Source organism: Aquarana catesbeiana, linkage group LG03 (genome assembly GCF_042186555.1).
Source record: "Aquarana catesbeiana isolate 2022-GZ linkage group LG03, ASM4218655v1, whole genome shotgun sequence".
In the NCBI taxonomy this organism is placed as follows: domain Eukaryota; kingdom Metazoa; phylum Chordata; class Amphibia; order Anura; family Ranidae; genus Aquarana; species Aquarana catesbeiana.
The window spans coordinates 632,776,280-632,802,667 of NC_133326.1; the positions used below are offsets into that span (position 1 = coordinate 632,776,280).

The following is a 26,388-nucleotide window of genomic DNA, read 5'->3' on the forward strand; positions in this document are numbered from 1 at the left end:
TGGAGTACCTGTGTTATGTTTTGCTGTTTTTTTATTTTTTAGTATTACTAGATAGTATACAGTATCTCACAAAAGTGAGTACACACCTCACATTTTTGTAAATATTTTATTATATCTTTTCATGTGACAACACTGAAGAAATGACACTTTTCTACAATGTAAAGCAGTGAGTGTACAGCTTGTATAACAGTGTAAATTTGTTGTCCCCTCAAAATAACTCAACACACAGCCATTAATGTCTAAACCGCTGGCAACAAAAGTGAGTACACCCCTAAGTGAAAATGTCCAAATTGGGCCCAGTTAGCCATTTTCCCTCCCCGGTGTCATGTGACTCGTTAGTGTTACAAGGTCTCAGGTGCGAATGGGGAGCAGGTGTGTTAAATTTGGTGTTATTGTTCTCTCACTCTCTCATACTGGTCACTGGAAGTTCATCATGGTACCTCATGGCAAAGAATCAGAAAAAAGAATTGTTGCTCTACATATAGATGGCCCAGGCTATAAGAAGATTGTCAAGACCCTGAAACTGAGCTGCAGCACGGTGGCCAAGACAATACAGCGGTTTAACAAGACAGGTTCCACTCAGCACAGGCCTCACCATGGTCCACCAAAGAAGTTGAGTGCACGTGCTCAGCATCATATCCTGAGGTTGTCTTTGGGAAATAGACGTATGAGTGTTGCCAGCATTGCTGCAGAGGTTGAAAGGGTGGGGGATCAGCCTGTCAGTGCTCCGACCATTCGACGTACACTGCATCAAATTAGTCTGCATGGCTGTCATCCCAAAAGCAAGTTGCTAGCAGTTTAGACATTAATGGCTGTGTGTTGAATTATTTTGAGGGGACCGCATTTTTAGACTGTTATACAAGCTGTACACTCACTACTTTACATTGTAGCAAAGTGTAATTTCTTCAGTGTTGTCACATGAAAATATATAAAATATTTACAAAAATGTGAGGGGTGTACTCACTTTAGTGAGATACTATTCTTTCACAGGCTGCAAGCTGTAGTGGCATGACCTACAATATTGCAGTGGACCACACAGTGGTTAGTGGAAAGTTAGCGAATTTTGAGGTGAACCCATTCCAATTGACTGGTTATTTGTGTAGCACTCTCACAGTCGCTGTAGTGCGCTCCCCGTCAAGGATGTTCCCTGTCCCCTCTATTGTTTGCGCTAACCATTGAACCCCTGGCCGCAATGATTAGGCAAAACCCAGACATAGTTGGCTACAAGAAAAAGTCATGCTATGCACCATGCTGATGCTAGGAGACACCATGCACTCTCTCGAAACAGTGATGAGAACTGTCGCTCATTTTGGTGGATTTTCAGCCCTTCTTATAAATTGGGACAAATCGGCATTAATGCCCTTAGACCCTAACCCTCCCCAAACCATCACTCCCCCCTGTCAAATTCCAGTTACTTCTTCATTCAAATACCTGGGTGTCCAAGTTACACCTCAGCTAGTAGATTTTTCCCGCTTGAATATTACTCCCCTGCTGGCCCGCTTTAGAGATAAAATTAAGATCTGGAACAGATTCTGGTTATCTTTGGCTGGTAAAGTTAACCTAGTTAAATTATTTTTATGCCCCAGCTATTATATTTTCTGTACAATACACCGGAAGTAATACCATTTAGCATTTTTCATTAGGTAAACTCGATCTTTAGACAGCTGTCATTGCACACTAAAATGCCTAGAGTGCAGCTAGAACATCTGCAAAGACCCAAGGATGCTTGGGGGCCTGGCCATGCCCAACCCGTGGTTGTACTATATTGCAGCCCAAAATGTTTCTGCAATACCCACTATGTGGACATTATTCCTTCTCATGCAATTTTCTAAATCTTCTGCCCACATACTGCTTGCGCCCACTAGTTGTTTAGTTGTCTGGGAGTCCTGCATCATAGCTGGAAGTTTATCTTCTATATCGCTAAAGTGACTCTCAGTAGCTGTCGTGTGCTCCCTTTTTTTCTGGACACCTTGCCTTATAAAAGTGACACCTTCAAACAAGCTACCTAAATGTGTTTTTAACTTATTAACTGAGGCTGTGCATTTTTTCACTGCTTTTAGGATTTTCTATAATGTAGGTTGTTCTTGTTCAGCAGGGTGCTCATCCAGCTCATCTGTGGACAGATCTTCCTGCTCAGCTATAATGGCTTCTACTCCACGTGGCTGGCCCTCCACCTCCTCCTCTAACATGTCTGCCACCAGCTCATCTGAGCTGAAGAGCTGGGCACTGGGCAGCGGCAGCTTTTGTGAATAATAAAGCATGTCGCTGGACCCCTCCTTTTGAGCTGATCGGAAAAAAACGGAATCGCGCTAGAAAGAACTCGTGACCATGCGCATGATAATAATAATAACAACATGAAATAATAACAATATTAGACAAAAGTGCATGTGCATAAAGTGAATATATATCACCCATGTGATGAATAAGAGTCCATGTGAACTATGATTCCTGCTAAGAATAGACAAGAGTGCTTGTTCCACCACCGTACAATGGTCGCTTACCAGAAACTCATGATCCCCCACTACAGAGGATCAGAGAGAGCTGTTTAGAAGGATGGTAATCTGGATCACAACCATAAAGTCAGGAGCCTTGGAATATGATAGCATATCAGAAACCTTGATACCGTAGTGAAGGAATTTCAACTGACCGGTAATAGGGCACCAACCCGCAGCAGAGTGGATATGATCATGAAAGATAGAAAGGCTCCAATAGTGTAAAACCGTAAAACTTTTATTAATGTAAAAGAAAAACAATGCACTCACATGCTGGTAGTGTAAAGTAAGTGCCTGAAAATGTCTGGAGCGTTGGCCCCTAGACGACGTAACTCTTTTACGAAACGCCGCGTAGGGCGGAGCGACGCGTTCTCGTCATCTCTCATCGCTGCTGCGTTTACCAGTAGGACAAGTTGTCTGTGAGCTTCCGGCCGGCGCTCCAGACATTTCAGGCGCTTACTTTACACTACCAGCATGTGAGTGCATTGTTTTTCTTTTACATTAATAAAAGTTTTACGGTTTTTCACTATTGGAGCCTTTCTATCTTTCATGATCATATCCACTCTGCTGCGGGTTGGGTCCCCTTTTACCGGTCAGTTGGAATTCCTTCACTACAGTATCAAGGTTTCTGATGTGCCAAGGCTCCTGGCTTTATAGTTGTGATCCAGATTACCATCCTTCTAAACAGCTCTCTCTGATCCTCTGTAGTGGGGGATCATGAGTTTCTGGTAAGCGGCCATTGTTTTCCTACGGTGGTGGAACAAGCACTCTTGTCTATTCTTAGCAGGAATCATAGTTCACATGGACTCTTATTCATCACATGGGTGATATATATTCACTTTATGCACATGGACTTTTGTCTAATATGTTATTATTTCACATCAAGCAATGCACATTTGATGGACTGTCACTTTATTATTTATTTTGTACTTAATTTGTTTATCTACACATTTTAAGAATATTTTTTTTATTACTTATTATTTATTTCAGGTACTTATATAGCGCCGTCAATTTACGCAGCGCTTTTACATATACATTGTACATTCACATCAGTCCCTACCCTCAAGGAGCTTACAATCTAAGGTCCCTAACTCACATTCATACATACTTGGGACAATTTAGACAGGATCCAATTAACCTACCAGCATGTCTTTGGAGTGTGGGAGGAAACCGGAGTACCCGGAGGAAACCCACGCAGGCACAGGGAGAACATGCAAACTCCAGGCAGGTAGTGTCATGGTTGGGATTCGAACCAGCGACCCTTCTTACTGCTAGGTGAAAGTGCTATCCACTACACCAATGTGTTGTGGATTAGTGATCATATGCATGGTCACGAGTCCTTTCTAGCGCAATTTCGTTTTTTTCCAAACTTTTTTCACTGTTTTTATGTTGCATAGAGGAATTGCAGCTCATTTATTTTTATACACTTCACCTAAGCGCAGTTTCTTTCCCACTTTTTTTCTATTTTGAGCTTATCGGCAGTGTTTGATCACTCAGTTCTCAGTCGTAGAGACGGCGGGGGACAGATGCAGCATCGAACCAATGTTGCATCCAGCTAGGTAAGTATGATTCTTTAAAAAAATAAAATAAAACCCATACTTCTCTTTTAAAGAGACTGAGTGAGTACAAGCTAGCCATACACCCAAAGGAAGGAGAGGACAGTGAAGTGCAATACCTCACGTGTCTGGGACCAGGGATAGCTTAAGTGCAGTGCAAGACAGCCAGGAGCACCCTGACACCTCTAAACTTTAGGCCTAGAGCAACACAACTTTTTGTGACTGTTATTCCCTGTTTCTGATGCACCATTACTCCCACTGTTGTGCAGCACAGTTCAGTTTGGATTAGAGTAGCCAGAGACATCAACAAGCCCTCAACCATTTGTTTGGAGTTTACAGTTTTCTGCAGTCTGGGCATACCATGTAACCCCAATCCCCATCCAAGTTCACTGTTTCTAAAATAAACACTAAAAAACACAAACCCCTGGACTGTTAATTGAGCCAATTGGAACAGTGTGGAGAATCACTTTTGCCTGGCTGTAGGACGGTGCTGTAGGGTGTAAATAGGCCCGAATTCCAGTGGCTCCTTCAGGGGTAACACTACATTTGAGTTTAAATGTTGAATGTATTACAATATGCCAGTATATATACTGATACTGTACCTGAGACATCAGGTAATATAAAAACAAGGAACACAGAACATATAGGTGTGTTGGCTCTGGGAACATGAGCTATGAATGGAGGAGGCAGACCTATCAGTCATCCACCCTTCCTCCATTCTTAGGAAGGGGGTGTAGTGGTAATAATGATTCCTCACTGTTCTCCATATATGTCAAATGATAGGTAGGAGCGAGGTGCTAGACATGATACAAATAGAAGTGCTTAGCTCAGCCCGATGGCTTAGGTTCAGCAGCTCTTTACAAAACAGGGGCCATTTCAAGGGATCTATGTATAACTTGAACCAGAAGGAGTGCCAAATAAATGTTTCTTAGAATCCAAAAGTATTTATTTGATTTCACAAAGTGAAAAAAGTGACCAAAAAGAAAACAAAAGGCACTTTGGGGGACCAAACAATCCCCCTTTATCAGATGCTTACTTTCTAAAGCAGTTTTTAATGGACTGGGCATAAAGTGTAAGTTCACTTTACAGAAAATCTATAATGTAAACTTACACTGGACCCCTCCCCATCCCCCCCAGTCCTGCTGTACCAGATTGCTTGGATCCCCCGCTGTCAGACACCGACAAGTTGCTTCACCGGTTCCGGGATTTGAAACCTCTGCGGCTTAATTTCATGTACATATTGCTTAGCCAGTACAGATTACAGGTATTTGAATTGGTCAGCACTGTCACATAGCTGGTGCTGACCAATCAGAAGCCGTCTATCCCGTACTGTCAGTACTGCGAGGAGAGGAGAGAAAGCCGCCAGAATTTCAAATCCCTGGACTACTGAAGTGGCTTGTCAGTGTCTGACAGTGGGGGATTGCGGTAATCTGGTACAGTGGGACCGGGTGAGATGGGGTGGGAGTACAGTGTAAGGTCACCTTATAGATTTTCTGTAAAGGTGAACTTACACTTAAAAGATCCTGGACACATCAACCAAATCCAGGATGGTATTTAGTGTATGAATGTCTGCGTTATTTGCAGAGCAGCTAGAGCCACATCCCCGTATTTATCTAGCTCCAACGATACGTGTCCCTATCTTAGACCCACATTATATCCAGGATCTAATGCTAGTTTGTATCCACTTCTTATGTCTGTGTCCTATGCCCAGGAAAATTACTGAGGCCTAGTGCTTAAATACTTGCCTATGTCTGCCCATGTAATCTGGGTGCTTGCTTATCATAGTATCACAGTATCATAACTCTGTACAATACATGTTCCTTCTCCGAGAGTTAGGCTGAGTATAACAGGATCAAAGATATATGTAATTTTTGGTAGGACTTTATATATGCCTCAGAGAACCGCACTTACACTGTGGTGTATTAAAATTTTACTATAGATGTTAACAGTAAAAATATCACAATTGTAATCAATTAAAAACGTTCTTGAGATAACACCATATATACAAAAAACTGTGGGTTACATTCTTATAGGATAAACCTATTGATGTCCCAAACTCTTAAGTCAATTGTAAGTTGGTCTACGCATTTCGTGGGGTTGCCCGCTTCATCAGGAGCACGTGTATTACATAGAACTTGTAATTACATAAAGCAAACTATGAGAAAGCAGAGAAGAAATGCATAAATTATATGTCAACAAATCCATCGAAATATTAATCAAAATAAACTATCTCCATTGGGATAAAAAGAAACAAAGAAGAAGAAAAGAGAATTTATTTTCATATATACAGTAATATAAAATACAAGGGCATCTCAAAAATTTTGAATATCATCAAAAAGTTAATTTATTTCAATAATTCAATTCAAAAAGTGAAACTCATATTATATAGATTCATTACACACAGAGTGGTATATTTTAAATATTTCTTTATTTTTATTTTGATGATTATGGCTTGCAGCTAGTGAAAACCCAACATTCAGTATCTCAAAAAGTAGAACATTACATAAGACCAATAAAGAAAAAGGATTTTTAATACAGAAATGTTTGCTTACTGAAAAGTATGTCCATGTACAGTATAGTATGCACGCAATACTTGGTCTGGGCTCCTTTTGCATAAATGACTGCATCAGTGTGGTGTGACATGGAGGCGATCAGCTTGTGGCACTGCTGAGGTGTTATGGAAGGCCAGGTTGCTTTGATAGCGGCCTTCAGCTCATCTGCATTGTTGGGTCTGGTGTTTCTCATCTTCCTCTTCACAATACCCCACAGATTCTCTATGGGGTTTAGGTCAGGCAAGTTTGCTGGGCAATCAAGCACAGTGATACCATGATCATTAACCCTTTCATGACTAAGCCTATTTTTGAAATTTGGTGTTTACAAGTTAAAATCCGTATTTTTTGCTAGAAAATTACTTAGAACCCCCAAACATTATATATATTTTTTTAGCAGAGAATCTAGAGAATAAAATGGCGATTGTTGCAATATTTTTTATCACACGGTATTTGTGCAGCGGTGTTTTAAACGCAAATTTTTGGAAAAGTGACACTTTCATGAATTTTAAAAAATCCAAACAGTAAAGTTACCCCAATTTTTTTGTATAATGTGAAAGATGATGTTACGCCGAGTAAATAGATACCAAACATGTCACCCTTTATAATTGCACGCACTCGTGGAATGGCGACGAACTACGGTACCTATGAATTTCCATAGGCGACGCTTTAAAAATTTTTTACGGTTACCAGGTTTGAGCTACAGAGGAGGTCTAGGGCTAGAATTATTGCTCTCGCTCTGACGATCGCGGCGATACCTCACATGTGTGGTTTGAACACCGTTTACATATGCGTGCACGACTTCTGTATGCGTTTTCTTCGTTGCGCGAGCTCGCGGGGGCAGGGGCACTTTAAAAATTTTTTTTTATTTTTTTTTTTATTTATTTTATTTATTTTTGTACTTTATAAATTGTGTTTAAAAAAATTTTTTTTTTTTTTTACTTTTATTGCTGGCACAAGCAATGTAATAGGTGGTGACAGTAATAGGTGGTGACAGGTACTCTTTATGGAGCAATGGGGGGTCTAAAAGACCCCCCATCCCTCCTTTACACTTCAAAGTATTCAGATCGCCGAAAACGGCGATTCTGAATACTGTGTACTTTTTTAAATTCGGCGCCATTGGCAGCCGAGTAAACGGGAAGTGACGTCATGACGTCGCTTCCGCGTTTACAACGAGAAGGCTGGAACGAAGCCGCTCGCAGCTTCGTTCCAGCCTGCCCCCAGCCGCCGAAGGCAGCCGAATGGACACCGGGCCTCCCGATCACACGGGAGGCCCGGTAACAGCGGCGGGAGGCGGCGGGAGGGGGGGATGTCCCCTCCCGCTCCTCCGGTATAACAGCCGAGCGGCTTTTAGCCGCATCGGTTGTTATACACGGGTAGCCGATCGCCCGCTGTAAACAACGGTACCGGGATGATGCCTGCAGCTGCGGGCATCATCCCGGTATAACCCCGGAAAGCCCAGTACGCATATCTGCGTACGGTCGGCGGGAAGGGATATTGGTACTGTTGGCAGCGTGGGCAGATGCCAAGTTCTGTTGGAAAATTAAATCAGCATCTCCATAAAGCTGGTCAGCAGAGGGAAGCATGAAGTGCTCTAGAATGTCCTGGTAGAGGGTTGCGCTGACTTTGGACTTGATAAAACACAGTGGACCAACACCAGCGGATGACACGGCTCCCCAAATCATCACTGACTGTGGAAACTTTACACCGGACCTCATGCAACTTGGATTCTGTGCCTCTCCACTCTTCCTCCAGACTCTGGGACCATGATTTCCAAATGAAATGCAAAATTTACTTTCATCCGAAAAGAGGACTTTGGACAACTGAGCAACAGTCCTGTCCTTTTTGTCCTTAGCTCAGGTAAGACGCTTCTGACTTTGTCTCTTGTTCAGGAGTGGCTTGACACAGGGAATGCATCATTTGTAGCCCATGTCCTGGATACGTCTATGCCAGCTCTTGAAGCATTGACACCAGCCGTAGTCCACTCCTTGTGAATCTCCCCCAAATTTTTGAATGCCCTTTGCTTCACAATTCTCTCAAGGTTGCGGTTATCCCTGTTGCTTGTGCACCTTTTTCTACTATACTTTTTCCTTCCACTCAACTTTCCATTAATATGCTTGGATACAGCACTCTGTGAACAGCGAGCTTCTTTAGCAATGGCCTTTTGTGACTTACACACCTTGTGGAGGGTGTCAATGACGGTCTTCTGGACAACTGTCAAGTCAGCTGTCTTCCCCATGATTGTGTAACCTACTGAAGCAGACTGAAAGACCATTAAAATGCTCAGGAAACCTTTACAGGTGTTTTGAGTTAATTAGCTGATTAGAGTGCGACACCATGAGTCTACAATATTTAACTTTTTCATAATATTCTAATTTTCTGAGATACTGAACTTTGGGTTTTCACTAGCTGTAAGCCATAATCATCAAAATTAAACAAAAGAAATGCTTAAATTATATCAATTTGCATGTGTGTAATAAATATATATTATATACGAGTTTTACTTTTTGAATTGAATTACTGAAATAAATTAACTTTTTGATATTCAATTTTTTTGAGATGCACCTGTATAGTGAGGATATCTTACCTCTGCCTAAATAAATATATAGAACATAAGTGGCAGATGTCAAAAGGTGTTTGTCTCAAAATGTGCCTACCAGCTTGTGGGACATGCCGTCATGCCCCAAATATAGATGCTACAATACTAATATGAACAATGTAAGGAGCATGTGTGATAACCATAAAAAACATCCAGACTGAATTTAAACATATCTTACCGCATAGGGTGGTTTAAAAAGTATATATTAATGGACCAAATCAGAAGGGAATCCCTGCAGTCACACATCCGTGTTGTCCCTGGGATAGATGTAAAAGTGGAAACCTCAGCCTGGACTCTGTCCTGGCAACCCCGCATGTCATATAATATTGGACACTGCTGTTTATTATGCCAGAGAGGTATATAGCGGTTGGGAAAGAGTTCTGGGCAGGTTATGCACCCCTGTTTCCGAAATGGGACCTTCTAAACAAATGGAAAGAAAAAAGAACAAATAATAACAAAGGGTGCAGCCAAATATAAGCTGGGTATACATGTACACTTTTTTTCCATTCAATCATATGGTTGAACAAAAAAAAAACCTGACAGATCCCCACATTAACACTGTGGATGCAGGAATCTCGCCTGGTGTCTTGGTAATCTGACAGAGGGGACTCCCCCATCAGAATACACAGATCAGCACTGCAGTCATTGGCTGTGAGCGAGGATTGAATGCTGGTTTTCCAGCAAGGCTGTTTGACAGAATCTGGTCATTAGACTGGGGTTCTGTTGAACAGACCGCGGTATATATGTAGCAAAAGTTGGCCAAATTATGGTATATGTGTACTGGGCTTTATATAATGGTGATGGGAACTAGAAAACTTTAGGCTAAGATTTATGGGTGTTGAGAAGAGTACATAATGATGATTAGCTATCTGTACAATCAGCAGCACAAGGAAAATCTCTGAGAGAGAATTAGTAAAAATTCAGAATATAGGTGTCAGTTTAAAGGCAAATGTTTAATTTTTGTTTAAAGTGTACCAAAAGTGTCAATGAGTCACTGGAAATTTTCGTTTCGGATGCATTCCTATATTGAAGAATTTTGTTTCTTCATATATGTTATATTGACCCAATTTGCTTTTGGAATTAGTTTTGTATCTTTGGCATTTGTTTCCTATATTCGTTGGACTGGGTGGATTTGAAAAATTCTGCCATTTTTCCCCAGAAGATTGCTATATATTCGATATATTATTAAATCGGATGAATTCAAATAAGAATTACTTGATATTTTTTGACGCTAGTCCAATCCACCAAGAGAAAAGGAAAATATCGACTAGCATCATGTACATTTGAATTAACGAATGGAACGAAATTCGGGACCATTCAGTATCCGAATCCGAATTAACAAACTAATACAGAAATTGAATTAATTTCCCCATGGGCTCAAACTACTATCACATCATGTGACATCATCCAAGTTAAACAAATGCATTTGTTAATTTCATTATACATTTTTTTTTTATTCGTTGACATTCGTTACTCTGTCCATTTGGAGATACGTATACATCAGAGTCTTGGAAAAGGACATTTTCGTACGCAAAATGATTTAAAAGGAAATGCACATGTCTAGTGTCAATCACTTAATTTAAAAAATAGTCTAAGGCCCATTACAAATGTGCAAGTCTGGAAGTCCCCTTGGCTTATATGTAAAGAATGTGGAGTCATTATGTGGTTTGCACCAAGGGGCCAGGGCAGAGGTTAAAAGTGATGTTAGTTCCTATGGGGAGTTAGTAGGAACTGAGCAATTGTGGGACATAGTAGGCCTAGAAATAGTTTAGTAGGGGTGGAAGGGTCGAAGACCCATTACAAATGTGCAAGTCTGGAAGTCCCCTTGGCTTATCTGTAAAGAAAGTGGAGTCATTATCTGGCCAGCAGCCAAGGGGCCAGGGCAGAGGTTAAGAGTGATGTTAGTTCCTTTGGGGAGTTAGTAGGAACTGAGCGATTGTGGGATATACTAGACCTAGAAATAGTTTAGTAGAGGTGGAAGGGTGGAGACAGAATCAATTGAGGGTGCTGGAGAGGGGTCTGGATTATTGCTGAGAGCCTGGGAAACATGCAAAGCTCTCAACTGCCTTTATTTGAAGGGACCTGCAGTTGACCTCCATCATTTAAGTTACATCTAGCTGCTTTTGCATTCCCATTGACCTTAATGGAGAGAAAAGAAGTTCTAAAGAGAACTAAAGGTACCTCAAGTGTATGTAAAGCCAATAATAAAATGTTGGTTTTAGGTAGAGTGGAGAAGAGATACAATCTGTTGTTTGTTTGCTATTTGTTTCTTAGCTGGGGTTATTCACTCATTCTTTTTGTCCTGGTGACCATTGTCAGGAAGTCAAAAAGTGATGAGAGCCTTAAAATGTAATGTTGTCATAAGGGCAGTAGATCAAGGAAAACCTTTCAATGGGGGACATCTGCAGTTAATGTTTGGTGAATGTCAGATTGTCTGCTTTATAAATATGCCCCTAAGTGTACAGAATGGGACTACTTTTCCATCCTGTTGGGAAGCAGACTCAGTAGGCCTTGCAGGGCTATGTTAGCTGACTTTATTAGTGTTCTACTATGGTCAGTCAGTTGGAGAGGTGGGCATTTGGCCTAGATGAGCAAACAAGTATAAATCCAGTCCTTGCCTGTACCTCTCTACCCCAGGTCAGCTGACTCTCAGATAAGCTGAAACCCTACCAGGCCTGCAGCATGCTACAGAATGTAGCATGGGTAAAAGGGGGTAGTTTATATTGATTTAAAAGCTATGTTGGAGTATATGTGGTATATGATGAGATGATGAAGGGTGAAATGGCGGTGATGTACTTACGAGGCAATAGCTTGGCTTACAAAGGCATTTGTTGGACATAAAGTGGATTTATATCCTTTGTGGCTATTGGGAAGTTCATTTAAATGAATTTTTTTTTGTGTCTGGAGTTTAGCTTTAGTTATGAAGCGTGTGTAGGGTGTTGCCTTCTTACCAGAATTCAGCAAGACTGATTAGGAGATATCAAGTAGTGTAGAACAAAAGAGCAGGAAATAGGAAAATATTACTGCATTCAGTATTGATAGGTTGTTGTAGCAGGGGGTGCAGGCACATCTCTCATACAATGAGAGATGATATTCAAACATCTTTGGAATGTCCATACTGCTGCATGAAGGCAAATCAGCAATAGATAGGCTTTCACATGCCACACACCAAAAATACCAATGGTCTTTCATATAGATGGTAATGGTGTTCAGTGTATTGTAAGAAGAGCTATTTGAAATAAAGTCATTATTAAAAGAAATAATTTATTCAGTATACCCATTGTTATTAACCACTTGACCTCCAGAAGATTTACTCGGCCCCCAGATACTTTACTACTTTACAAGCAAATCGTTCTCTTCGTTCCTCCCAAGACCTCCTGCTCTCTAGCTCTCTTATCGCCTCCTCTCATGCTCATCTCCAGGACTTGTCCTGAGCCATTTCTTTCCAATGGCATTCCCTACCCCAATCTGTCTGTCTCCTTCTCTGTCTACTTTTGGACAATCCCTGGAAAACCCTTCTCTTCAGTGAAGCCTATCCTGACCCCACCTATCAACTGTTCTTTTATTTTCTCAATCAGCTTCTTCCCATACAGTTAATATCTTTTGTATCACTTGACCCTCCCTCTTAGATTGTAAGTTCTAACAAGCAGGGCCCTCTGATTCCTCCTGTAGTAAATTGTAGTGTAACTGTAATGTCTGCCCTCACGTTGTAAAGTGCTGTGCAAACTATTGGCGCTATACAAATCCTGTATAATAATAATACTGATATAACACAATTTAATACAAGGGGGTAAGGAGGCCCCTGCACATGGTAGCTTACAATCCAATAAGAATTTTGTCAGTTTTTTCTACCCTAGATAACTAACCCTAGAGTTTTTGTCTACTTTTTTGATAGAGCTTGTTTTGGTTTTGTTTTTAGTCAGGTTTTGTTTTTGACTAATATTGCAACTTAATTGCACAACAGTGCATTTCTTTATAAATATATTTATAGTGTTTGCTGATATGTGGAATTTTGCAGTGTAAGGGAGGGTTTTTGTTATTTTTGTCCTCTAGAGCTCTATTATGTATTCACAACAGTCCCAGCTGCTATGATACGCCAGTTATATAAAACAGTGTGTGTACCCTTCATATTTTAGGCTGAACATAAAAGGCTGGCTCTAATGGCCCAATGTGGCTATATAGGGTTGCAACTAGCAGATGATAAAAAGCATTTCTGACATCACAGATGGAAATGTTCTCTGATTTATATTTCCAAGCTTCCATTAAAAATAGAGATGTCTTAGAACAGTGCTGTATACTGGCCGAATCACTAGCTACACTGCTGCTGGTCTTGACATTTCAGAGGTTAGGCAAGTATCTGTCCGCCCATCATTTTCGAGAAGATATCTCCCTACCTAAAAAAATTAAATGTCAGCAGCTACAAAGATTGGAGACATCATTATCACCCATGCAAAAATTGAGGAATTGGGAGCATGTAGCTGTCAGATAAAATAACACTTCAGATGTGTTAGGGGAGGGGGAGGAAGAGGAGGATGACCGGTACTTTAAAAGTGAAGGTCCGCTTTAGGGTGAACCTGTGGCCAGGATTTACATATTCCTAGCAAGCAGCACATGAGCTTTAAAACAAGACCTCCCTAACCTCTGTAGCTGCAGGCTCTGTGGGACAATTCATCCTCAAAATCCTCTTTTACAGATTTAAATACATTTTAAACCTTTGTGGGTAGCTTTGTCTCATGTTTTGTATGTTATTATTGTATATGTTTTATTTGTCTTTCTGTACAACTTCCTGTATCTGCGATATCTATTTTACGTGTTATCTATATTGTGTCAGTTATTATTATTATTAGTAGTAGTAATAATAATAATAATAAGAATAAGAAGATTTTTTATAGCACCATTACTCCTTAATTACTAGGAGATAATATTACTAATAAATAAATAAATATATAACACATGGTAAACATGTATGCCTTTATAATCAGACCATTTTAATGGTTAATGCTCCTTGCATTCTCAATAACCCAATCTATTTTTTCACCACAGATCCATGTTTGCACTGAGAAGAGAGAGGAAGGGACAGGTGGGGAGGTGAGAGTGGCCTGGAACAGCAAACAGATGGAGAAAGAAGACGGGACAATTGGTGCTCAGAATGAGGAGCTGCAGGGTTTGGATGGAGGAGACATACCTGGGGTGGACAGTGACAAAGGAGAAACACCAGGGCTGGAAAATGAGAGAGAACGCCTGCGAAGAGAGATCTGCAGGGAACTGAAGATTAAGGAAGGGGCAGAAAAGCTTCGCAAGGCCACCACAGAGCGTAAGAACCTGGGACATGTAGAGACCATGCTGAGGACATGTGAGCGAAGGCTTGATAGTTTAAAGCAAGAACTGGAAGAACTTGAAACCTGTCCAACATCCCCAGGACCTAATTCAGGTACTTATCTCTAAGCATTCAGGTATACCTGTCACCTCTGAAAATCTTCTAAAATGGCTTCAGCAATTAGGAATGTAACGTGTACCTAAAAAGGTCTCCATCATTCTGAGACTCTAAATCTTAATGGGCTCTCCTATGCAAACTACAACATGTACAATATACGCTGTGATGAAGAATTGTCCTTCTCCATCACACCTAGTGTGCTTTCCTATTGGCCAGGTTGCCCATTGTAGTCATGGATCAGGAAGCCAGTAAGTGAACCCTCGAAACTGCAGGGTCTACTTATTAATAAGAGTGCCCCCTAGGATTCATTGTTCCCAATGTTCTAAGGAAAACTTTTGCAGGCACTGTAACTAGCCAGAGGTATAAAAGAGCTGGGTTACCTCTGTTTTCAAATGTTGGTCAGGACTGAGCAGCTGAGCAGGCCTCCTCCAGAGCCAAATATATGTATACAGCAGTGCATCATGAGTTTACATAGCACCTATCGTTGTTTACGGCCTTGATACACAGCCTGTAGGACAATATTCTAAATGTAGCCTCTCAATACATTTTGAGGATCTGCAGATTGCTAGAAGTGACATTTATTCAATATTGAGTGGTCTATTGAGAAATAGATATCCCCCAAAAAATTCAGCCCAATAGTCCCAGAGGTCCCAGAGATCTGGGACACCTAAGGGTTTCACCATAAAAAATACCAACCCCTAAAGTGTATGTAAACTCAATAACAGAATATTAACATGTTGCAGCTTAACAGTCCTTAGGTGTGATGGCTGCGTTTGTTTTCCTTTTTAAGGCTTTTTTCGCTTTGTTTTCCTTTGATTATCCTGCCAGTAACACACAGGATCAGGGGTCAGGCTCAAAGACCAGTTGCTATAGCGGTTACGTGACTACTACCGAACAGCAGGATAGGTACACAGGCAGTCACCCTGGTGGATGATACGGGCTCACCTGAGGCGCGCAGTCTAAGTACTAACTGGTGTTCACCAGAGCTCCTGACGATGGGGATGGGTTTAGCTGCATGTTAGTACCAGGTCGCAGTCCTTCGGATTGCCCCACCAGGAGGTGAGCAAGCCGGGGTCCAATAGCAGATAAACAGGTAAGGATCCCAACAGAAGCATAGTCAGTAAACAATCCTTTTAACAGACGGTTAGACAGGTTAATTTGGTTGGTCAGCAGCCTGGTTGGTGAGTTGAGCTATGGAATTATTTTTGTCTTACATGTATATGGCCCTCCATGTGCTCCTTGCTGTGAAGAGCAGTTATAGGTGGGGGCAGTGGCCAGTTTTTATTTACTGTTCGTATATATGGTCCGGGGACACACTGGGCACCCTCGCTGCCATTGTGCTCTTGCTGGGTGTCCAGTGTGCTCCTGTTCCTTTAAGGGGGCCTGGGCTGCCTCCAGGCTCATCTGTCTCACACCTATCCATTCCATGCATGTTCTTCCACTGTGGAGACACTTTTAAATTTGTAGTGTTAGGACTGCAAGCAACACAGGGTGCCATGACGAGGCTTTGCAGCTTTCACATGCGTTTGCAAATGTGTGCTAACTAAACCCCTGCTTTTAACAGACGATTAAACAGGTTAATTTGGTTGGTCAGCAGACTGGTTGGTGAGTTGAGCTATGGAATTGTTTTTGTTTTACATAGTCAGTAAACAAGCCATAGGTCAGTAACGTGTAGTTGCAGGTTGGGAAGTGGGGTCGAGGAACAAGCCAAGGGTCGATAACAAGTGGTAACAAAATATGGACAGCAACAGGGAAGATGAGAGCGAGATACTGGCTGAAGAGAGCACAATAATCTGGCAAACAGGAAGTGCAGAGACATGGCTTAAATCAGGAAGTTTATGGGAGGAGCAAAGAGTTTAATGTGGATGTAAACCCGATTTTTTTTTTTTTTTTTATCATACTGTAGAGTATAAGATTTCCTATCATTTGAGCCTAGTCTTGCCACACAGAGTTAATCCATCTCTGAGCAATCCTCTTTTATTGTTTAGTGAGATAAATCTTGACAAACTGAGAAAAACTTTGTCAAATCCTCCCCCTTGCTGTGAGTGACAGGTGATTTACATCTCGTGCACTAACCTAAGACACAGGCATTATTTTTTAATTCCCTCCCACTCCTTTCTTCTGCTGCTCTGCAAGGATTGGCTGTTCCACACCTCACCATGATTTGGCATGCTGAAGTCATGTGGTTACTTTCCTGTCTTTTCACTGGATGTTAGAGATCATAGCAGAAGTTCAGCAGAAGTTCAGTGTTTACACAGTCATGTATCAAATGCATATTTTCAGGAAAAAAAATACACTAAAGTGAATTTTAGTGCAAACAAACACAATATAAAACTAATTTTTTTATCTTTTATGTAAAACATAAAAGATTGGGGTTGCATTGAGTAAGTAGATACCAAGCATGTAAAGTCTTAAAATTGCACATGCCCGTGGAATCCCAAAAACTATTGTACCCAAAATTCTCCATGGGTAACACTTTAAAAACCTTTACAAATGATCAGTTTAGAGTTAACTGTGATTATGGCACTAAAATTATTGCTCTCCGAGATTCCAGAATGGCAGTGCAATTGATTTTACATGCACACGCTCACGCGCTCAGCGATTTTTGTATGAGTTGTTTGCCCTGCAAAAGTGATCGGGCCACCTAATCACTTGTATCAGAAAGCCCAATGCCAGCTACAGCAGCTGTGACCTTGATTTACCACTTACCTACCATGTCTCTGCCATTTTATAAACGTACCTTGGTAGACAAGTGGTTAAAGAAAATCTATGGTCACAGCAATACACTTTTATTTTATAATATCAGCATTGTAATAACATAACAAACAATAGCTATTTTTGTCAATCCAAAACATATTTAACTTGAAAAATCATCTTTTACGTTTCAAGTTCTGCCTGTCTGCTGGCCGTCTGTTTCCACGACTTCCTGGATTCTCTGCATGCTTCGCAGCTTCTACTCTGCTGTTTACTGTCAATTTCTAAAGACTTACATATCCCATGGTACCTTGCTGCCCGTAAGCTGTGATTCTTGTAATGCAGATGTAGGCAAAATTTGAGAGGTGGATATCTACAATATGAAAGAGATCAAAGATCACCGGGCTTTGGCACCCTTTTTTAACCACTTTCTGACCGGCTCACACCGATATACGTCGGCAAAGTGGCATGGGTGCACAAAACAACGTACCCGTACGTGGCTGCGTCATTGGTGGCTAGTGGGCGCGTGCGCCCGTGCTGCGGGAGCGTGCCTGCGGGCCCCGCGGACCAGGGGCGGACTGACAAGCCATGGGGCCCCCGGGCAACAGGAGATCATGGGGCCCCCTGTGTCCCTGCCCACACTCAAGCCACATCCACACAAAGCCCCACCCTCCATCTTGCACTGCGTGGACGCCTCAATTCTGGGTTGAACCTGAGATAAACAGTGCACAGTGGGCAGAAGGGCAGAGCATTGGATGTCAACCAAGCACAGTACACAGGGGGCAGCAGGGTAGAGCATGGAGGAACCATGGCAAAGTATAGTCAGCAGGTCATAGCACAGGGGGTCAGGAGGGCACAATATGTGTGTGTGGACGGTAGGAGGGCACACTACATGGATAGCAGCAGGGCACATTATGGGGCACACCAGGGAACATTACAGGTGGGGGAGGAACAGTAGGACACATTACGGGGGGGGGGCAGCAGGGAACATTATAGGGCACATTACATATGGGGAGACAGAGGGGCACAGCATGGAACATTACATGGGGCAGGAGGGCACATTATGGGGTACAGCAGAGTATATTACATAGAGGCATGAGGGCACATTATGGGGCACAACAGAGCACATTAGGAGGGATACATTCTCATATTATGGGGCACCGCAGGGCACATTATGAGGCATAGCAGGGAATGGGGGCACAGAGCAGGGCATGGGGCAGACAGCAGGGCATTGGGCAAAGAGCAAGGCATGGGGGCACAGAGCAGGGCATAGGGCAGATAGCAGGGTATGGGCAGACTATGGGGCATGAGGCAGACATCAGGGCACAGAGCAGGGCATGGGGGCAGACAGCGGGGCATGGGGGCACGGAGCAGGGCAAGGGGGCACGGAGCATGGCATGGGGTAGACATAAGAGCATGGCGCAGACATCAGGGAATGGGGTTACACAGCAGGGCATGGGGCAGACAGCAGGGCATGGGGCAGATAGCAGGGTATGGGCAGACTATAGGGCATGGGGCAGACATCAGGGCATGGGGGCACAGAGCAGGGCATGGGGACACAGAGCGGGGCATGGGGGCAGACAGCAGGGCATGGGGGCACGGAGCGGGGCATAGGGTAGACAGCAGGGCATGGGACACAGAGCAGGGCAAGGGGGCACAGAGCACAACATGGGGTAGACATCAGAGCATGGGGCAGACATCAGGGAATGGGGCCACAGAGCAGGGCATGGGCAGACAACAGGGCATGGGGCAAAGAGCAAGGCATGGGGGCACAGAGCAGGGCGTGGGCAGACATCAGGGCATGGGGCAGATAGCAGGGTATGGGCAGACTATAGGGCATGGGGCAGACATCAGGGCATGGGGGCACAGAGCAGGGCATGGGGACACAGAGCGGGGCATGGGGGCAGACAGCAGGGCATGGGGGCACGGAGCGGGGCATAGGGTAGACAGCAGGGCATGGGGCACAGAGCAGGGCAAGGGGGCACAGAGCACAACATGGGGTAGACATCAGAGCATGGTGCAGACATCAGGGAATGGGGCCACAGAGCAGGGCATGGGCAGACAGCAGGGCATGGGGCAAAGAGCAAGGCGAGGGGGCAGACAGCAGGGCATGGGGGCACAGAGCAGGGCATGGGCAGACATCAGGTCATGGGGCAGATAGCACGGTATTGGCAGACTATAGTGCATGGGGCAGTCAGCAGGGCATGGGGGCACAGAGCAGGGCATGGGGGCAAAGAGCAGGGCATGGGGGCACAGAGCGGGCATGGCGGCACAGAGCGGGGCATGGGGGCACAGAGCGGGGCATGGGGCACAGAGCAGGGCATGGGGCACAGAGCAGGGCATGGGGGTAGACAGCGGGGCATGGTGGCAGACAGCAGGGCATGGGGGCACGGAGCAGGACATAGGGTAGACAGCAGGGCATGGGGGCACAGAGCAGGGCAAGGGGGCACAGAGCATGACATGGGGTAAACATTAGAGCATGGGGCAGACATCAGGGAATAGGGGCACAAAGCAGGGCATGGGCAGACAGCAGGGCATGGAGCAAAGAGTAGGGCATGGGCAGACATCAGGGCATGGGGCAGATAGCAGGGTATGGGCAGACATCAGGGCATGGGGCAGATAGCAGGGTATGGGCAGACATCAGGGCATGGGGCAGATAGCAGGGTATGGGCAGACATCAGGGCATGGGGCAGATAGCAGGGTATGGGCAGACATCAGGGCATGGGGCAGATAGCAGGGTATGGGCAGACATCAGGGTATGGGCAGACAGCAGGGCTTTTGGGCAGAGAGCAGGATGCTGGGCACATAGAGGGAGACAGGGCAGCAGCTGCTGCACTTTCCTTCCTAGATGCAGAGTAGCGCGGGAAGCGGCTGTAAACATACCTCCCATGATGTGCTCCTCCCCGCCGGCCCCTCCTCTCTTCTCGTCCGTCCGAGGTGATGACAAATACAAGCACCTGGGATGGACGGGAGGGAAGGAGGGGCCGGCGGGGAGGAGCACATCATGAGAGGTTCGCTTACACTGCAGCAGTCTCTTACCAGGGAGCAGTGATTCGGGACCCGATCTACCCGTCAGCTAGCTGTGATTGACGGGTAGATCGAAGTGGAAGCTGTCATGGGGCCCCCTACTGGCCACGGGCCCTCGGTCCCTGTCCGAATTGCCCGATGGTCAGTCCGCCCCTGCCGCGGACTCGATGTCCGCCGGTGGCCCGCGATCATGACACAGAGAGGCAGATTGGGGAGATGCCTATGTAAACAAGGCTTTTCCCTGTTCTCCCTAGCAACATGACAGGGATCTACTGCTCCCAGTGATCAGGAGCAGTGATCTCTGTCATGTTCTAGTGAGCCCATCCTCCTACAGTTAAAATACGCCCAGGGAACACACTTAACCCCTTGATCGCCCCCTAGTGTTCAACCCCTTCCTTGCCAGTTACACAGTAATCAGTGCATTTTTATAGCACTGATCCCTGTATAAATGGCAATGGTCCCAAAATAGTGTCAAAAGTGTCTGATCTGTCCGCCGCAATGTCGCAGTCACGATAAAAATCGGAGATTGCCGCCATAACTAATAAAAAAAAAAAAAATTTAATAATAAAAATGCCATAAATCTATCCCCTATTTTGTAGACGCTATAACTTTTGCACAAACCAATCAATATACGCTTATTGCCATTTTGTTTTTACCAAAAATATGTAGAAGAATACATATCGGCCTAAACTGAGGAAGAAATTTGTTTTTTTATATTTTTTTGGGATATTTAGTATAGAAAAAAGTAAAAAATATTTTTTTTTTTCAAAATGTTCGCTCTTTTTTTGTTTATAACGCAGAAAATAAAAACCGCAGAGGTGATACCACCAAAAGAAAGCTCTATTTGTGGGAAAAAAAGAACGCCAATTTTGTTAGGGTACAAGGTCGCACGGCCGCGCAATTGTCAGTTAAAGCGATGCAGTGCCGTATCGCAAAAAGGGCTTGATCAAGAAGGGGGTAAATCCTTCAGGGGCTGAAGTGGTTAAAGAAATTGAAGGCCTAACTTAATAGTAAGGAAAACGTAGAAAAAGATATTAAAACAAATGTCACTGTAAAAATATAAACTTAGCCTACAGTGGACAGTGTCAATAGGACAGTGAATGGTGTGTGGACGCTTCAGTAGGACAGAGGTTGGTGTCAGCAGGGTAGGGGACTGTGTCAGTAGAGCAGAGGACTGTGTCAGTAGAGCAGAGGGCTGTGTCAGTAGAGCAGAGGGCTGTGTCAGTAGAGCAGAGGATGGTGTCAGTAGAGCAGAGGACGGTGTCAGTAGGGCAGTGGACAGTGTCAGTAGGGCAGAGGTCTGTGTCAGTAGGGCAGAGGACTGTGTCAGTAGAGCAGAGGATGGTGTCAGTAGAGCAGAGGACTGTGTCAGTAGAGCAGAGGACTGTGTCAGTAGAGCAGAGGACTGTGTCAGTAGAGTAGAGGACGGTGTCAGTAGGGCAGTGGACAGTGTCAGTAGGGCAGAGGTCTGTGTCAGTAGAGCAGAGGACTGTGTCAGTAGAGTAGAGGACGGTGTCAGTAGGGCAGTGGACAGTGTCAGTAGGGCAGAGGTCTGTGTCAGTAGGGCAGAGGACTTTGTCAGTAGAGCAGAGGACAGTGTCAGTAGGGCAGAGGATAAATTATTTTTTATTATTTTATACATTTTTTTTAGGAACTCTGTTGAGGGGCTTTGGTGAAATATCAGGGGTCTAAACAGATGCCTGATGTCTCACTTTTGAGACAGAGAAATGGGCTAAGGATAGAGCCAGGGGCGGACTGATAACTCATGGGGCCTCCGGGCAATAGGAGATTATGGGGCCCCCAGGCAATCAGAAATTATGGGGCCACACAGTATACACACACACAGTATACAATCACACAGTCTACACATACATGTACACACAGTATACACAGACAGATGTAAAAAAAAACACAGATTTATACATACTGTCCCTGGTTTTACTGAGGCTGGCAACCCTGATGGGGCCCCCTAGTGGCCCAGGGCCCTCGGGCAGTGCCCAAGTCGCTCAATGGTCAGTCCGCCCCTGGATAGAGCTTCTCTAGTCCCTTTCTCTGCAGCCTCAGTTGCACTGGGCAGTGAATGAATGGGAAGTGCTCTATGCTGAGCTGCTTCCTGTTCATTCACAAACTGAAGCATGGTAAACATGGAATACTCACAGTGTTCTTTCTGAAAAGGAAGAGGACGGTAAATGACATATTTACCAGTTCCTTCCTCTGCTCTACATCCTGAAATGATCCCCCACAGCGGCTGGCGGGAGAGGAGGGGAAGCCAGCAGCGTTGAAGGGGGACCAAGGGGAGCATACAGCAGAAGGATGGGAAACCTGGACAGGAGGGGTGACAATGGTGACATTTATTAAAACCAATCCCTGGTATTTTCCTGCTGAAGCCGCTGAATGCCAGAGGAGGGAGAGGAGGAAAAGCTGGCTTTCAGCGGCTGCAGGAAAATACCGGGGAACGATTTTAGTAAATGCTGACCCTGCCGGCCCACTTGTCCAGGTTCTGGGGGTCGGCAAAGAAGGGATACAATCTACTCGTCACCTGCTCGCGATCAGGTAGACCACGATCGATGGTTTGCGTTGCCTCGTGAAACTCCTCCTCTCAGCGCCTCTGTATTTCAGAAGGTGGGCTCTGTGAAATGTGTGACACAGCAGTGCCACCCTACAGGGCATAGTGACTACGTGTCACAGAATTTAAGAAAGTAAATGTGTGGGGATCGTAACAAAGTAAGTTTACAATTTTCAAGATCATTCAGAATGATAGGATAGGAGTAGGCTAGAAATAATTGAAATACAATGTGGAAATGAATATATGATTTTATAATTTGACCATAGATACACTTTTACAGAAATGGAGCAGATAGGGGAGGTTTATTTCTAGGGTTTACATCCACTTTAAACAAAGTCACAACAAGTACAGGGGACTACCTCTGCCTGTGTCCATTTCTCACCCTGTAAACATTATCACCTAAAAACGGATGTGACTGTTGTGGTTTCCTTCCATCTTACACTAACTTGATGCCTTGTTACCACGTGCCGATACTGCCTCCCTCTACATTCATCCTGTATTATCAAGGCTCGTATACATTGCTATGTGTTATTTTTTTTCTGCTTTGCTAGTTATATTTCTATTTTGATGATTTCTATTAACAGTCTACAGCAGTGGTTCTCAACCTGTGGGTCGGGACCCCCTTGGGGGTCAAATGATGATTTGCCAGGGGTCACCGAATTCTGGGCTGTTCTGAAGCCCGCATCGCTCTCCCAGCTTTTGCGGCCACCCAGCAGGACTGTCCCTGGACCATGTGGCTGCCCACTCAGCCTCTTTGCAGCCGCCCATTCAGTTTATGCATGGCTGGGGGGCAGAGACTAGACGTCAGCTGACTGGTGAGGAGAGGAATGTGAAGTGGGAGGGGCTGGAGGAGACCCCATCTCCTGATTTGGGCATAGGTGTCACTGCTAGGAGACACCAAAGAGCTGGAGACACAGCGAGTAACACTACCTGTGATTATAGTTGCCATTAAAAGTCCCCACTACAGTTCTCAGATCAGCAGATGACCTTGATCAAGTGCACCCATGTTGGCTGATCAGAACTCCCACCAGCTCTGCCACTGATCCCATCCCCCCACCAGCTCTGCCACTGATCCCAACTACCTTCCAGCACTGCCTCTGTTCCTATTCCCCCCACCAAGGAGTAAGTGAAGGAATAAAAATAGAGCATAAATGGAAGGGAGAGGAAAAGAGGGGGGGGGGGACAAAGAAAAGAGGAGAGAAAGAATAAGAGAAAGAACAAGAAAGAATGCTAGATAGAGGGATGGGAAAAAAAAAAGAAATTGGGATAGAGAGAGATAAAAAGGAAAGAAAGGAGAAGAGAAAGAGTGGTACATCCTAAAGGGGTTTTAATACTGTATGAGTGGAAGGGACTCGGAGCGCTAAATGTCCCTGGGTTAGGGGTGCAAATTACTTGCCTTGGGTGCTGACAAGCCACGCTATGAATATAATTTTACTGTTAGGGGTCCCCACAACTTGGGCAATTTTATCAGGGGGTCACTGCAATAGAAAGGTTGAGAACCACTGGTCTACAGGACTGCCTCTCTCTATCCCCCACAGCTGTCTTTGTATTCTGTGGTTGCTTCCTCTCTCTGCCCCTCTCCTTTATCTTCCTCTATGTTTGGCCTCCTTGCCTTCATGTCCACTCTACATTATACCTCGCTGCTCCTTTTCTAGGTCACTGACTCAGATCTGTTCCCCAACCTCCCCTTGTCACCAAGGTTCCTGCCCCCTCCTTTCCCTGCTTTCCATTTTTCCAATCTGGACTAAAGATGTTGGAAGTCCAACTAATCCACTTATCTACTAAAGAGTAAAATAAGGTAAAGTAAAGTGGCTCAGGCTCAGTAAAGTTTAACATGAAGGACACATTTACACTTTTGTGCCCTGGTCACGTACGCATTATCCCATGCATTTCTGCAATGCACAGTGATGCATATAACATGCACTAGTGTGCTGTGATGTCTTTACCCTTTGCATCCTGGGCAATTTTCTCATTTTTCAACACACATGTTAAAACCTGCATTTTGTTTGCTGGAAAATTACCCCAAACATTTTATTTTTTGATAGAAAATGACCCCAAACATTTTATATTTTCTGAAAGCAGAGGCACTGAAGAACAAAATGAGGGGCCGTTGCAGTTTTTTATGTTGCATAATATTTGTGCACCTGTTTATCAAATGCATATTTTCAGGAAAAAATTACCCTAAAATGAATTTTATTGCACACAAACACAGTATAATACTTATTTTGTTGAGAAAATATAAAAGATGGGGATATGTTGAGTAAATAGACACTAAACATGTCGAGATTGTGTGCATCTGTGAAATGGCAAAAAACAATGCCATCTTCCCTGCCGTTTCGAACACTTGTTGGTGTTGTCAATCTGATAAAGGGACGCTAATATACATTTGGTGGTCTTGCCCTCAGATACGCCCTTTCTGGGAGGCTATCCATGCAGTGATTACAGATCAGGACCTACCTTTCTATCCAGCCACTTTCCTGCTTCACCACTCGGCACATGTACCCTTCTAAATATAAACGATCCCTGCTGAATGCAGCCAAAATGTTTATTCTCAGATACTGACGTTCCACTGAGACTCTGGGACTCATTGAATGGTTCCACCGTATAGACCAGGTGGGAGAAATGGAGGTACTGGTACACATGAGCAGATGAACTATGGCTTCATATCCCTCTACTTGGACACGTTGGTTCCTGTTCAAAGACTCAGACCTCTATAAACAGCACTGCCCTTCTTGAATGATCTATTATGGTCTTCTGCTTCATTCACGTTTGGTAGACTTCCAGTTTGACCCCATTGACTAAACTCCCTACTCTCTCCCCTGTTTTCCTTATCCTATCTACATCCCCCCCCCCCATTTTCTTTCCTCCCCCTCTCCCTCCCCTTAAATACTAGATTTCTATCAGATAGTCTCCCTAAGTGACATATATACATAATCAACCCCTTTCCTTATCTACACGCAATGCCTGTGCTTTTGATATCGATACAAGGTAAGTTTGGGTTCGTACTATTGAGCGTTGGCCGTTTTCAAAGTCAATGCCTAATTTTTTGTATTATCTGACTGTAACCAAGTCATAGCATTGTATTAATGACTCTTTTATTTGTTTCTGTGACACAGAGATGTGTTTATGTATGATTTATACTTAACCGCATTGGACATTTTTTGCTTTTTTGTATTGTTCTCCTGGTTATTTTCAATAAAAATTTATGGAAAAAAACTGAAAAAAAACAAAAAATTTTTCATAGGTGACTCTTTAAAAGCCTTTACATTATTTAGAGATAACCATGAATTATGGCCCTAGAATTAATGCTCTCACTCCAACGTTCTTGAAGATACCTCACATGTCTGGTACAATCCATGTGCCGGACCTACACGCATGTTTGTAGCATGCCACAACACAATGCGCTGTGTCAAAAAAGGATCATGTACAATTTTTACCATAATTTTCAATGGGTAGCCTTAACGCAAAGCA

General features: G+C 43.9%; 1 protein-coding gene across 1 annotated transcript in view; it reads left to right on the forward strand.

The window, feature by feature from the left end:
* LOC141133230 (serine/threonine-protein kinase N1-like) overlaps positions 1-26,388 on the forward strand; it is a 134,637-nt gene that overhangs the window by 17,480 nt on the left and 90,769 nt on the right. Inside the window, exon 2 of the mRNA XM_073622481.1 lies at positions 14,240-14,627. Coding sequence (XP_073478582.1) covers positions 14,240-14,627 — 388 coding nt within the window. The remainder of the gene's footprint in view (positions 1-14,239; positions 14,628-26,388) is intronic.